Genomic DNA, 16,375 nt, shown 5'->3' with positions numbered 1-16,375 from the left:
ATAGCATTGTATTACATTTTAGGTGGGATTTTATTGATGGAGACATGCTATTTTTAAGAACACATTCTTATTACTAGAGGTGTGTAGTCTAATTAAAGGGGAAAAAAAGGCTATTTTTATTGTTCACGTTAGTATGTGTAGTATACAAAACTGTACGACCCTATTCACATCTGCATTCGGGTTTCCGGTTGGGGAGTCTGCTTGGGGACTTCCCTGAGTGGAAGCCTATACTCATTAAAAAGCAGTTAACTGGGAAACCCGAGGAGCCCATAGACTATAATGGGATCCATGTGGTTTCTGCTCAGTTTACGCACAAAACATGCAGAGAGAAAAGTCCTTAGGTAACCCAAGCGGACTCCCCAAACGGAAACCCGAATGCAAATGTGAACCGGGCCTAAGTAATGAAGCATATTTTCTAAATATACAGATTGTAAGATTTAATAATAATAAGGAAGGATATTTTTGTTTTACGTTACACATTTCCTGCATTATATAAGGTTCTATGGCTGTGAGAGGACAGTGAATTCATATACATTATTTATTGATACTCTGAAGGTCTGATTCATCAGAAGTTTACTTCGAGCAGCATACAATTCTCTGGATGTACAGAAGGAGCTGCAGATAAAATATTGAAGAGCCACATGAAGGTTCTTAATGTTTTCCTAGCAATGAACAAAATCTCATCTATCTCATGCTGCTTACCAGAGCATGTGCTGAGCAGAACAGATAGTAAAAAAACTGAAACCAGACCTTTGAGCCGTGGCCAATTTTATGAACAAATATTCTTCCAGCTACCAAATTTGTTTTTGTACTTGCAACCCCAGGAGTAGGACGGAGAACTTGCAGATAGCATATTACCGGTGCTAGCACATGTACTCGTGAATGAAGTGGTGACAGAACTGAAGTGTGGCAGAATGTCATGCAGACTGTCTCTTAATCCGCAAACATATCTGCTCATTAAATGCTTAATTGGAAAGTATGAGTTATATCTGCTCTTGACTTTGGGCATGTGGCGTATGATATCCTATTAAACAAAATGGTTAGTTGGGGATTTTCTTGTCTAGCTTTAGGATCATGATTTGGCTCAAATTGAATAACTTAAAGCTGTATGCACCCTCTCTTTAATAAACTATACTAGGCTATGCAAGATGAGGTTTCAGACAAACAAGACCATTGTCTATAATGACTGTTAAGTTAAAGAACCACTGGTGAATGTTTATTTGTACTCTTTATAACACAATCGGTATATTAGCATTATTCTTCATAATTTCTTCACCCATTTGAGCCCTTCTGGCTTCATTGTGACCATTAGCATGCCACAGTGGAGAAAAATTCTGTCTGGGACCATCTAAATAAAGAGAATTTTTAGAATGGTCACATTAGATTACATTTTAGGCTTTAAAAGTGAAGGGAATATTGCTGCGATAAGTTTTTGCTTTATGATTAGTATGGGCCCACCGCCTAGGACTCCCACTGATCCTGAGACTTAGGAACTTTAAGTGAATAAGGCTATCCTGCAGAGAAAACACTGGGCTGCAGACATTTAATCCTCAGGACTGGTGTATTCTAGAGGTCATGCTCTCAACAATCATAAAATTATCAATTTATCACATTAGAATATTCCTTTAAACCCAGGGGCAGACATATCGCCTGTTAAGCTGGTTCAGCTGCACAGGGGCCCAGATGGAAGAGGGGCCTTGACTGAGGTAGAGAGCAGCAGCTCACTATCTGGCACAATCTGGAGGGTTGGGGATTAGCTTCAAGTTGGAGGGAACTGCTTAGTGGCAAGATAGTGTGGGGCATAACCAAAAATAGTGTGTGGTTCTTTCAATCCTTTTTGCCAAAATGGAGATAATAAACCAGCCAATATCATGAGCTGTATTCACCCACCTGAAGTATCCCAGCAGGGTATACTATGCAACAGAGGTCAATTTATACATCCATGCACTGATGCATCAGTCCATGGATGCCAAAATGGAGAGCAGTAGAATGTATTATTTTGTGAGCAAGGGATGCATTTGCGGTGTTTAGGTGATGAATGGGCTGCGTGATGTGTGTGTGTATAGTCAGTAATATGAGGAATTGCAACAATAGGAGGATCTGCGCTTCCTTTCTTGGGAACGACTTGTATTTTCACGCAGTGGGTCTATGGTCCTTCCTCTGGGCCAAGTGACTACCACTTAACCCTTAGGGCGATAGGAACAGATACGTATGGCTCTTTGGCCAAATAAGGGGTTGCCAACACCTGGAGGACAGCCATCTTCGTAGACCAGGCTGTGTGGTGAATCAACAAACAGTAGAATCCAAAGTATTCCACAAAAAACAAACCCGGTGGGTGCGCACTCCTTTAGAGGTGACAACTTGAGCCAGAAGTGGCAAATGAATCAGCTTTTATTAATAAACAGAACGCGTTTTGAGGTCTATGGTGTTTCATGAACATCACCCCTTCATCAGATCTTCCGTGTTGATGCTGTAGTGCATACTGTATGGAATTGTTTTTCTTTGGTGGGACAGAGTAATATACCTCTAAAGTGGTGCCATTTCAGATGATGTGCTAGGAAGTTGGAAAAAACGTCAGAATGGGAGGGGGTTAGAAAAAACCCGGCATTTGTGCTATTTTCTTATAGCTTTTGTGTCTTTTTTTTTTTTTTTTTGTGGCCTTCATTGTGCATAAAAAAAATAACATATTACCTTATTCTATGGCTCATTATTATTGTGGAAAAACCAATGTATGGAAGATAGAGCTGGTTACCTTCAGGAGGTTCCTGACTGTCCTAGACACAGGATTCTGCTTTCAGACCTCATTCTGGTAAACATGGTGGCATGTATGCATCTCCAGTAACTTGATTCCTCAGTCATATTTGGAAAGGTTAATGTTTCATAAGCATTGCTGCTGTGTCTCCATTGTAATACAATACAACCCAACTTTCAATGAGCAGAAAGAGGGACAAAATGTGCGTCGTGGCAAATTTAGCTCGCCCACTTTTAAATTGACTCCCATTCTCATTCATTTTTCATGTGCCCCACACAGTATAGTCCTCCTACAGTCATTTGTAAATTATATGCCCCCCCCCCTCCATCTCTCCTCCAGTTTCATATCCCCCCTCCATCTGCTCCAGTTTCAGGTCAGCCCTCCATCTCTGCCCCCAGTTTCATGTCCTCCCTCCATCTGCACTCAGTTTCATGTCCCCCTTCATCTGCTGCCAGTTTCATGTCCCCCGTCAGTTTCATGCCCCCACTCGTCTCTGTGCCCAGTTTCATGTTCCCTTCCATCTCTGTCCCCAGTTTCATGTCGTTCCTCCACCCCCCTTCGTCTGCCACTAGTTTCATGGACCCCCTTCATTATCGTCCCCCTCAAGGTTTAACTTAAAAAAACACTGATTCTCGCTTTCCCTCGATCCCCCGCAGCTCCGTCTGCAGTCTCACTCGCGGAGTTGTAGGCGCAATGTGAGTGACGTCATCACATCATGCCTACATCTCCAGAAGCTGCAGCAGTGAAGCAGGAGCTGAGCTTCTACTTCACTCGCCTGTGTATTCAACTCATCTGCAGGACTCAACTGTGTATTCGAGCGGGACTGCTGGACAGGACCCCTCTGGCATGCCCCATTACAGAGGAGTCTTATTTGCAGATTTCCAAAAACTGGTGCATAAATTGGATTATCTAAAAGTATGATGGTGCTCAACATAATGTCCTTTGTCACTTTTGTGATACTTTTGTTAGCTTTGAAGTTCAGGGTTTCATGCAGGTTGCTTAAAGTTGTTTTTTTAGAGCTCAAGAGCTAGCAACAGTAATATTGAGGCGAGGTGGTATTACAGTCTATCAATATTTCTCTATTTTAGACAAGATTACTGTAAAGGAGTTAATGTTTGGGCAAGCATGAAATATGCTAATATGTCCCTGTAGAAACAGGCATAATGCAACCTATAAGAATAAAATCTATAAACAGTGCAGTGTTTTTGTTATGATATCTGCATTGCAGACTTCCATTCCATACACCAATAGGAAGCAGACATGTAATGAAATCACAAAACATAAAACCCAGCTTATGCAGCATATACACTTGGAGGGAGCTCATCTTTCTCTGCTGAAATCAATGACCCTTGTAATCATTGAAAAAGGAGCCGATATTTCAGATTACGACATTGTACTGTAGCTCTTACTTTGTGCTATTGATACAACATATTTATTCTTTTTACAGCTGCAGTATATTTACTCCTGCTATTTAATTTTTCTTATCATGACTGAGTTGAAGGTTTTGGGAACCTGCTGATATATTGTTTTTGCAAAGTCAGATGTCATTTAGGAGTATCTGATAAGCAGAAATTGTTTAAAGATTTAACCTTATCACCTATACAAAGCAAAGTACATTCTCTTTAAATGCTATGATTTTTGTATCAGGACATAACGAAAAACAAAACCTTGATCCTTAGAAGGTCTTTAACCCCTTAATACCCTAATAGTACCACTGTTGACTAGGTGTTAAGGCAAACCCTTGTACTATTAGTATATCTGACCAGCAGCTTCTGGAGTGAATGTTACCCCTCGTTCACATCTGCGTTGGTATTCTGTCCGGGGAGGATAGCACACGGATCCCCATAGACTATAATGGGGTCCGTGTGCTTGCCGCCAGATCTCCGCACAGGACATGCGGAGAGAAAAGTAGTTCACAATCTACTATCCTGTCTGCATGATTCGTGCGGGCAGCCTGCGGCAAGCACACGGACCCCATTATAGACTATGGGGTCTGTGTGCTTTTACTGCACAGCACCTGCAATTTCATTTGGTATTCTGTTTGGGGGGGGGGGGGGTCCCATATGGACTCCCATATGGACTCCCATATGGACTCCCATATGGACTCCCATATGGACTCCCATATGGACTCCCATATGGACTCCCATATGGACTCCCATATGGACTCCCACAGACGGAATACCAATGCACATGTGAACAAGGGATTAGTTGTAACTAACAGCTAACACGTTGAACCAGCACAGCTGGTTGAAGTTGAGCTCCGATCACTTGTGATAACCACTTAGGTGCCATGTTCAAACATGACTATGTTATCAAAGGGGTTTTGGCGCTTATGCTGCCCACCATTGGATCCCCACAGCATGTTTGATGGGATGCCGATATGTATTTTTGGCATCCAACAGTCCGGTAAGTGACCACGAGTCTGCCAGGACCACATACCTGGTTGATCCTACTCAAAAAAAAAAAAAAAAAAAAAACCTAACTAAAAAGTAATAAAAACAATACATATTTGGTATCAACTTCCAGTTGTTCCACATCTGTAACAACCCGTTATAATAATAAAACACAGTGGAAATAAATGGCGTAAGTAATGATCAAAACGTCATATGTAACCCAAAACAGTACAAATAAGAATACCAATAATCTTGTCCCACAAAAATAAGCCTTCAGGTCAACAGAAAAATAAGTTATACCTGTAAAAAGTTGACAATGAAAAAACTAATAGATTTCTTTCCTCAAATGGGTTTTTGTTTTGTAAAATTAGTAACGCATAAAAAACAAATATTAAGTAGTAGTATTCATACTGACCCATAAGATAAGATAATCCTTTAATACCCCACCATTGGGAAATTCCGTGTGTTACAGCAGCATGGATAATACACAGTAATATTACAAGAAAAAAGACACATACAAGCTCAGAATAGCAGATAGAAAAGATATTAGGAGTCATAGCAACTAAAAAGAAAGACTTCAGGATCATTTAGTTCTCTGTGTAGAGTGATCTTCACTTAGCCTGATTATACAGCCTGACCATGTTTGAGAGAAAGGACCTCTGATAGCGCTTCTCCCCACACTTTGGGTGCAGCAGTCGGTCACTGACCGCACTGCCAAGTGCTGTCACGGTCTCCTACATGGGATGGGAGCTTTTCCAGCATGGAGCTCACCACAGACAGTATCCTTCTGCACCCACCACCTGCACGGAGTCCATGGGGCTCCCCAGGACAGAGCTGTCCCTTCTAATCAGCTTCTCAAGTCTATTTCTGTCCCTTGTTGGTATGCTACTCCCCCAGCAGGCCATTCCGAAGAAGATGGCTGATGCTACTACAGAGTTGAAAAAAGCCTTAAGAAGTGCCCCATGAACTCCAAAGGCCTTCAGCCTCCTGAGCAGGTAGAGCTTGCTTTGACCGTTTCTGTGCAGTGCATCCAGGTGATCAGCCCAGTCCAGCTTATTATTAAAAGCACACCCAGGTACGTATAGGTCTTGACTATCTCAATTCCTGTCCCTTGGATGTCCACCGGATTCAGAGCATGTCTCCACTTAAGTTCACTACCATCTTCTTGGTCTTCCCAGCATTAATCCTGAAGTGGTTCCGCTGGCACCATTCCACAAAATCCCAGTTTAGATCTCTTTACTCCCTGTCGTCTCCTTCTGTGATGAGGCCTACTATTTCAGAATCATCGGAGTACTTTTGTAAGTAACAGCTAGATGAGTTAGACCTTAAGTCAGCAGTGTACAATGTGAAGAGGAAAGGGGTAAGAACTGTACCTTGTGGTGCCCCTGTACCCCAGATCAGTGTCAGACACGCAGCCCCGGGATCTCACATACTGAGGGCGGTTTGTGAGGTAGTCTAGGATCCAGTTGGACAGTTGATGGTCCACTCTAACAAGGACCAGCTTGTCCCTCAGTGGCCCTGGTTGAATGGTGTTAAAGGCGCTGGAGAAATCAAAGAACATTATTCTCAGTGTACCCCTTGGTTTCTACAGGTGAGAGAGAGCTCTGTGAAGATGGTGGATGATGGCATCATCCACCCCAATGCCTGGCTAATAGGCAAACTGGAGGGGGGAGTCCATAGAGCTCACTAGAGATCAGAGATGTGTCAGGACCAGTCTCTCTAAGGCCTTCATCAAGTGGGTTGTCAATGCTATGGGTCTGTAGCTGTTGAGGTCCATCAGATGAGGTGTCTTTGGAACTGGTACCACACAAAATGTTTTCCACAGCTGAGGTACCACTCCCAGCTTCAGGCTCATATTGTACATGTCTGTAATAACACCACACAGCTGGTCTCCACACACTTTAAGAACTCTCGCGCTTATTTCACTGGGTCCTCTGGTCTTGTCTGCTTTTATCTTCCTGATTTCCCTATACATTTGAGACTCTTTGAAGATCAGATTGTAACCAGATGACAGTTGAGTGCAAGAGGAACTGGTTTGGTTTAAGCAAGCAGGTGGAAGAATAGATTTAGTTTATTAAGCCACTTTGTTTCTCCTTTTGCCTGGGATACAGGGCTGCCTGTGACCAGATTTTGCATTAAGACTTTATTTTCCAAACTTTACCGACACATTCTTCTGCCATTTTCTGTTCCATCTTCTTCCTGTAATTGACTTTCCCCTCCCTAATCAGTCGCCTCAGATCCTTTTGCACATCTCCCAGGCATTTCTTATCTCTAGCACAGACGGCTCTCTTTTTCTCCTTAAAGGGGCTCTATCACTGGGAAAAGTCATTTTTATCTAAACACATGCTTACATAGGCTTTAGAAATTCTACTTCACACCTACCTTTAGTATTGTAATTGCATCAGTGGTTTCTGAATAAGTCTGTTTTTATTAATATGCTAATGAGCTTTCAGCCAGTACAGGAAGTTCCCAGCAGCCTCCTCTCTCCTATTATCTCCTATGTGTGTGAGGCAAACATGAAGCTGAGTCATCATCAGCAGCAGCAGCCTCCCATAGGAAACAACAGAAGAGGAGTGCACGATGTATCATGCAATAGTCTAATTAGCATATGAATAAAAACGGACTTATTCAGAAGCCACTGAGGCAATCTACATACTAAAGGTAGGTGTGGAATAGACTTTCTAAAGGCTATGCAAGGATGTGATTAGTTAAAAATGACTTTTCCCAGTGATAGAGCCCCTTTAAGAAGAGCTTTTATATCAGTTAATCCATGGCTTATAAGAGAAACACCTCACTATATCTGTGGGTATTGTGTTGTCTACACAGAAATTGATGTAGTACGTTATGCAGTGTGTAAGTTCCTCAATGTCAATCAGATGGGAATCCAGCAGCACTTCCCATGCAGTCGTGTCAAAACAATCCATCAGAGCCCCAGCGCTGTCCTTTGACCGTATCTTCACTGTGCAGGTAACAGCTGGTTCTATCCGTACAAGTGGCTTGTACATAGGTCGCAGATGCACAAGGTTGTGATCCAATCTACCCAGGGGGATAGGGCTGATGAGTTATATGCCTCCCATACATTGGCAAAGAACAGGTCTAGTGTTTTGTTGTCTCTTGTGTGGCAGGTTACATACTGTGTGAAACTGAAAATAAAGGTAACGCATAACTTATGCTGTATGCTAATAATAGCATTTACATTTAAAAGGTTAAAAACCTTTTTTTTTAAATCCACCAAGAAATGAACTGAAATGGTGGATCTCTGGAAAAATTTAAATTTTTACCTTTCACCATCAGCTGCGTATTTATTTTTGAAAACTAAATTAATGCAACTCTTGGGTTAAAAATGCTCATTGTGCTGCTTGATAAATCCCTTGAGAGGTATGTCATGGTCTGGGTTTGCTAGGTGGGGTGGCATAGACACTAAAGCCCAGTTTCTTTAGTACAAAACAAAGGTAGAGTTTATTTTCACTCAAAAAGGTAGTGCAGCAACAAAAGGAAAACAATACAAAAATAAATACCTGCCCGGCTAGACTCTAACTAAACATAGAATAGGTTACCTCACCTAGAATAACAGCAATCCAAAAGCCAGTAGAATCACTAAGGACACAGCTCCCAAAAAAATATGACCTCTCTGTTTGCTCTTCAGCCAAGCTCTACCAATGTGTTGCTGCTGGAGCAACTTCTTAAGCCTTCTTGACGAGGAGACTCTCTGCACCTGAGTCGCTGCCGGATCATCCCCAAAGTGTGGACTGGAGGGGGGTGGAATGGCAGGTCCCCCTACCAACCTACCTGTCATTCCAAAAATATCCAGCCCAATACTGAGCATTTACCAAAATGCTCAGCAGACGAAAGTTGTCTGCTGAGAACAAACGTTCCTTCTGGAGTTTTCTCATCTCACCCACCTGAGTAGTCTGGGTGAGATGTACACCCCTTCCATTACCTGTCCAGCCATCGGCTTACAGGTGTAGTTTCCAAAATGGGTTTATGGAGTCACATGTCATCGGATTCTACTGGCATTTGAGGGGCTCTGCAAAAGTGGCATGGCGTCCAAAAACCAAATGGCGCTCCTTCCCGTCTGTGCCCAGCTGAGTTCCTAGACATAAATTTATACCCACATATGATAAGTACTCTATCCTAGGTACAACAGTGTCATAGATAAAGGCATAAATTGTGTGAGGTACAGCAGGGTGCAGATGTGAAGGAGTGCTATGTGCCGTTTAGAGCTCAGATATAGAAAATTTGCTTTTGGACACTATGTCCCATTTGCAGAGACTCTAAAATAGCCACTACAAAATGTGGTCACTTCTTGGGGAATTCCATTTTACTAGCACATCTGGGGCTCTGCACAAACTAATGGCATCCAGCAACCAGTCCCTCTAAATTTATTTTCCTAAAGCTAAATATCACAGTGTTCCTTCCCCTCTGAGCCCTGCTGTGTGCCCACACAGCTTATATGCCCATATATACAACTTTTTGTACCCAGGATAACCCACTTAAACGGTTTGAGTGTGTGTCTCAGGTAATGACACCCCCAGGTCCCTTCATGAGGACGCTGATTTGCCTCATCTGTCTCATACATCAGATACTTCCGCTGAAAGATAGAATATCAAAAATAAAATCCAGAAAATCACATTGTATAAATTTTATAAATTTATTTACTTTTTGTATAGAGAAATAAGTATTTGATCCCTCTGGAAAACCAGACTTAATACTTGGTGGTAAAACCCTTGTTGGTGCACACAGCATTCAGACGTTTTTGTGTGGTTGATGATAAGGTTTGCACACATGTCAGGAGTAATTCGGGTCCACTCCTCTTTGCAGATCATCACTATATCATTAAGATTTTGAGGCTGTCACTTGGCAACTCAGAGCTTCAGCTCCCTCCATAAATTTTCTATGGGATTAAGGCCACTCCATATATACATATATATGTCATGTAACCTTTTTGATAATTTTCATGATTTCCTAGCAAGATTCCTTTTAGTAAATCTGTTTGGGCCATGTAGCTGAAGTGTTTCCAATGTTAAATTAACAAGTGCCTATAAAGTATCTAAGCGCCTGAGGCACTAAATTACAGAACCCATAATGTCCCATTACAAATTAGTTTGACGTCTTGACTGCCAGTCAAATATCCCTTTGCGTCATGGCTGGTGGTAAGGAACGCGCCCTCTGACAGTACAGAGCTATGGACAGTACTGTCAGGAGAAGCGTTCCCAACTAGACTGTCAGGAAGGCCCTTCTACCAGTGAAGAGCTATTAGTAATTGCACCAATACCTCTTCCCCCAGGGCACATAACGGGAAAGCTTCCCAGCGGTATATAAAACCAACATGAAAGGTCCTCTTTGAAATATAATACAAAATTCAATTTTTTTCATGAGGTCTAATATAAAAGGATATGAACATACAATAGAAAAATTATAAAACTTCATCATGTTGTTTAAAAGTGGACTGCAAAAAAAAAAACATCTCGGTGTGTTTAGATCAAATTAAGTAAAGGATATTCTTGAGGTTCTAAATGTAAGTGCTATAAGGTATGACCTGCTAATCTGCTATGAGTTATATTTCAAAGTTGAGTCTAGTTTATTTCTATATATTGTGGAGATAACATGCATAGCGAACAGTCGCTTTGATGCCATGGAGTGCGCCGTGGAGCGGCGGATTAGATGTTTATTTTCAGTCTTGCAGGGAAACATGCCGGCATTTCCTGCTCATGAGACAGTGTCGCTGTGAGGCTGTTAGAAGCCGTATGACCTGATTTCACACAGGCTGACCCAGACATGGCTTATATCTGTACCTTGCCTGGCCACCTCAATTATATTTGTCCTTCTAACTTTGTGGACTGGAGTTAAAGAAAGGCAACTGAAACAGTCTCATAGTAGATCCTTTATTCTTTATTTATTTATTTTTGCAGGTGAGAACTTGAATAAGGCTCTCTGTTTCTGCTAGGGGATCTTTAAAGGGGTTTTCCTACAAAAGACATGTATGGCACATCCACATAACAATTCAGTGATAGGTGGGACCATCACTAAAATGAAATCCTCAGGGAACTGTGCTCATATGACTTCAGAGTGCCTTCCTTTCCCCTTAAACTTTAATGGGGGGGTTCTGTTCCTCTCTTGTCTGATATCACAGAGCAGGATAGGATCTTTTCTATAATCTTTGGAAAGGGAACGAAGCATCAGGCCACCCCTCAGCTGAGGAACCTCAGCCTGCACACTTGGTCATGTGGATGAGGCCTTACAATAGAGAAGTCTATATAGACAGAAGAGAGGAGGAGGTTGTTGGCAACTTTACTAATTGACTGACTTACAGCTTCATAGGTTATAGCTTCGTAGGCCATAATCTTACAGGACATAGTGGTGTTAAGAGCCTCCTTGCTTATAACGTGTAGTCAATCACTGTGGTCTTTATATTTAGATAAAAAAAATTAAGTTTAAATGGGTTCTCTAGTTCTAGATAAAATCCAGCCAGGAGTAGAAGTTACCTTCTGAATGCTTTGTTGCAGCGCATATTTTCTGCCGCTTCCCACCAGGGTCTGTTGATGGGCCGCAGCAGTTACGACTTGTTGGCTGCATGTGATCAATGCAGCCTTTTACTGGCCTCAGCAGTGTACTGGAGAAGTGGCTCCCCTCATGGTACCTTTAAAAAAAAAAAAAAAAAAAAAAGTAACCTGAGGACATCAGTTGACTTGGCATTAATCATACTTCACCTTCCTGTAGCAACTCTGAAAAGATAAACTGCAATTTCATAGCAGTTCCTCCGGCAGGAAATTGCTGGTCTCACTACTTCTGTCCCAAAATCTACTATTGGAGGTGGGCTCTGGCTACTAAACAGTGTATTTTAACTTGCTGATCCCATTTTCATGTGGTAATAATATATTGCCTAGTAGAAAAGTTTTGCGCAGTTGATATTGTGCCTTACAACATGGGCGAATTAGGAGTCAGTCCGTATTTTGACTTTGATATGGTAAATTATGATGTTATATTTAATATTTGTTTACAGGAATATAAATCCAATCCATTCCCCTAAAGATCTTTCCTTCTAATGTTTTAGTTCCGATTTGTCTTTTGTGTTTCGTTTTATTTTATTTTTTTTTTTGTCCTCTTATGTATTGTTCCTGGAGTCTGAGTAAAGCGACTGTTTCCTTTTTGGAAAAGTTTCCATCCTTCAGCTTCACAGTGTGAAATCCTGATCTAGTACATTTCTCTTGTGGATTCTTTTCTGTTCTTTATGATTTTAAAAGTATTGTCTCCAGAATGCAATACAGAACTTTTTGAAAAGAATTAATGATGGTTTCTTGTAGTGACTGACACTGCTGTGCTTTTGTGACTTGCTTTTGTCAGAACCATCTACATTTTACAGATACATTCTCTGCAAATATACACAAGCTAACACATTAACATTTTATAGTTCCCAGACTAAGAACAGCTTGTAAAGAACAAAAACTAGGTAGTAATGTTCTGCTCTGCAATCCTAGATGTCACCTGGCACTTATACTGACTAGTCATTTCTTTGGCACTTTTGTGTGAATCTATTGACAAGCAGAAGCAGATCATTTTCACAAATACTAATGCATCAAGCAGGTATCCCTCCCGTTTGCCTTGAGTAGAAGGCGTGTAGAGAACTGTCTAATACTAGATGATGTAGCAGGTAATTTATTTATTTTTTCTGTACAGTGTGTTTCTGTGGTCCACAACTTTTAGATTTTATTGTGCATAAAAACACAAACATCTGTACAGACAAGACTGTGGACATGCTACATGCAATAAGACTTTCCCATCTCCCTCTCATCAGTTTTCCTGCAGTCTCTCTTTCTTCCTGTATTCTTCCACAAGCTAAAACATGGCTTTGACTGTTTGGACAGGACACTATGAAGTACCTAAGAAGATATAGAGCTTATTATGATTACTAGAAATCTGTAATCATGCAAATCAAATATGCACAGTAAATGTATATTAAATTACACAGGTTTTGAGGGCTCTAATATGCTGTTACAACTCAAAATTGACTTGCAGTAAATCCAATATTACCTTTGTGATTACATAGACATAAACGCACTGTCCAAGCTTTTGTAAGCAAACTGCAATTAGCTGAGCTGATTGTCCAGAACAGAAGATAATCGCTCTGAAAGTAGTCCAGAGAACTCAGCCCCCCTCCCATTCAGAGAGCAGTGAGTCATGTCATCCCTCCTGGATCAGATAACAGGCCGGGTGACTTGACAACAATGTTTAAGCAATAAGAGGAATATTTTAACATAGCAGGCAAATGACGCCTCATTTCTCAAGCAATGTATGTAGGAAAACTCTTGAATTTGCATAATCTAGCAATTTAGATTGTATCAAAATTCCTCTTTAAGAAAGCAGACTGCAGCTTCCATCCATGTAAGCATGTTCACATGGTATGAATTTAAAAGTTATATAAAGCTACATTCACTCTACCAATATAGGATGACAGTAGTGGACATTCATGGCAGTAGAGTGTCCCCAGAGCCTCTTAATAATTCTGGAAAATCTACCACCAGCGCAACATAAAAATGGACTCTTGATTGGCAAGTCTTAAAAAATCACTATTTTTTCCGAAGAAATGTGCTTCGTATTAAAATGTAAATTTAGCTAAATGTTTAATGGCCTGTTATGGAGCCTCTTGTTCTTAAAACTTTGTTATATGAATAGGTTTACAGTTCTAATTCCTCTATAATGCTATCTCCAGCCCAATCTGTGTGAGATTAAATATAAAAATGGAGTTGATCTTTTGTTGAAATATTTAAATTGAAAAAAAAAAACCTGATGTTGAATTCATTTTATACTACTTGATTCAAAAGGTAACCTTAATATTTTAACAATTAATGAAATTAAAGATTGTTTTGCCATCTCAATATTCTAACAAGTTACTTTCTCCCTTTGTCACCAATAGGCATACTTTTTGGCAGTATCGTCGTGAGAACCCAAACACTAAGGTTGGCAGTCCTCCTCCTGATGGGATGCCGGGATTCAATAGTGGAGTGATGCTGCTGAACCTAGAAGCCATGCGACAGTCCAAACTTTACAATCAGTTGCTGGATCCAAATGCAGTGCGTCTACTTGCAGAAAAATACCATTTTAAAGGTCACTTAGGAGATCAGGACTTCTTCTCCATGATTGGGATGGAGCATCCAGAATTGTTTTATGTTTTAGACTGTGGCTGGAATAGACAGCTATGCACCTGGTGGAGAGATCACGGCTATGCTGACATCTTCGACCTGTACTACAAATGTGAAAGCCACATCAAAATTATCCATGGCAACTGCAATACTCCAATCCCAGAAGAATAGGTTATGAATGGAAAAAAGACAATTCAGTCTGCTGAGATTTCACAAAAATGGGATGACGTTCATCTATTTTTCATGTAGTAACCAATGATTGTCATGAAGAAACAGGTCCACATACACATGGCATTGTGTGTTTCGGGGTTTTTATGCCCCTGACTAAATAACTGGACATTTCCTCTGCTGGTACGGAAGTTCGTTGGATTTAAGAAAAAAATCTAAATCTAATTTTATCAGGATTCCTTAGATTGTTGAGGTGTCTTGATCTAAAGGGTCCAATAAATGTGCCAGTCTCTCAATGACGCAGTGCTTGAATGAATACCAGGGGTTTGTTCACAGGGATGTTCTGTCAAATACAGAACATCAAGACCATATAGATCAGAGCTGTAGATGCACAGATCATCTTCTCATGTGCACACAAGAAGATTTCCAATAACCACTTGCTTTAATTGATTAAATTATAACTATGTTGTGTTTACAAATATGGAACTTAAGATGGAGGTCCTTTGTGGTACCACTAAAAGATTGGGGCTTCCTTCTTTCCTTCTTTCCTTCTTTCCTTCCTTCCTTCTAATGGAGTGTGATTGATATTGCTGTTCTAAAGCTATTTGCACCTCCATAAATGTATAAAACTCCAGTACCCATTATTGGCTGATATCCATAAGGACTGTCCATTCTGGACACAGGTTGAGTTTATTTTCTACCCCATAGTGATCGGTTTCACTGCTGTTCTTCTTGCAGTATCTTGGCTGGCCAGTGGGGTCCCAAGGATCTATGATATCCATATGACCACACAATGAATGTGAACAAGTGTTTCCAGATAGGATTTTTGCAATGGGTCTAATCTGTGCATAGCCCTCTGTTTATTGCCTCCATGGAAGCCTGAGAGTTACTTGTCACTAAGAATACATCTAACTACTTGATAACAGAATGGTTTGTAAATATTGCTAGCATATATATAAGTATATAGAGAACTCCATACTTCCCAACTGCACTCATGTGTTAGTCCCTTCCATCTGAACCTTATTTGAAATCTGCATATAAACAATACATAAATGTAGGCTAAAAGGAGTAATACATGACCGGACTTATCTGCTTTGTTTGTAGTCTGTAACCATAGGCACATGCTTACACAGGAACTGCACACACAGAGAAGAGAATATCTTCTACAAAGACTGCTATTACTCTCATTTTATGTCAGATGCATTAGCACCATAAGGAGGTTTCCCATGAACACAGGGATTTTTTGAGAAAAGTCCTTTAAGTAATTAATATTGGATACAAATGTGGACGTTTCCTTCTCTCCTTTTACTTTTTTTTAATGTAGATTGTGAGCCCAATATAGGATTCACAATCTACAGTCATAGCCAAAAGTTTTGAGAATGATACAAATATTAATTTTTACAAAGTCTACTGCTTCAGTTTTGCTAATGGCAATTTGCATATACTCCAGAATGTTATAAAGAGTGATCAGCTTAACAGAAATTACTTGCAAAGTCTATATTTGCCTAGAAAATGAACTTTATCCACCAAAACACATTTCAACATCATTGCAGCCCTGACTTAAAAGGACCAGCTAACATCATTTCAGTGATTGCTCCATTAACACAGGTGTGGGTGTTGATGAGGACAGGGCTGGAGATCAATCTGTCATGATTAAGTAAGAATGACACCACTGGACACTTTAAAAGGAGGCTGGTGCTTGGCATCATTGTTTCTCTTCTGTTAACCATGGTTATCTCTAAAGAAACACGTGCAGTCATCATTGCACTGCACAAAAATGGCCTAACGGGAAGAGTATTGCAGCTAGAAAGATTGCACCTCAGTCAACAATCTATTGCATCATCAAGAACTTCAAGGAGAGAGGTTCCATTGTTGGCAAAAAGGCTCCAGGGCGCCCAAGAAAGACCAGCAAGCGCCAGGAC

The 16,375-nt window shown here is 40.7% G+C and overlaps 1 protein-coding gene across 1 annotated transcript in view; it reads left to right on the top strand.

The window, feature by feature from the left end:
- The window catches only part of XXYLT1 (xyloside xylosyltransferase 1), a 149,636-nt gene extending 134,670 nt beyond the window's left edge, over positions 1-14,966 (top strand). The window contains exon 4 of the mRNA XM_075268580.1: positions 14,060-14,966. Within this exon, the coding sequence (XP_075124681.1) occupies positions 14,060-14,456 (397 nt within the window). The 3' untranslated portion in view covers positions 14,457-14,966. The remainder of the gene's footprint in view (positions 1-14,059) is intronic.
- Positions 14,967-16,375: the final 1,409 nt, after the last annotated feature.

This window comes from Leptodactylus fuscus, chromosome 3 (assembly GCF_031893055.1).
Source record: "Leptodactylus fuscus isolate aLepFus1 chromosome 3, aLepFus1.hap2, whole genome shotgun sequence".
Taxonomy (NCBI): Eukaryota; Metazoa; Chordata; class Amphibia; order Anura; family Leptodactylidae; genus Leptodactylus; species Leptodactylus fuscus.
Note: the sequence above shows the minus strand (reverse complement) of the source record. Positions and strands in the feature narration are given on the sequence as shown.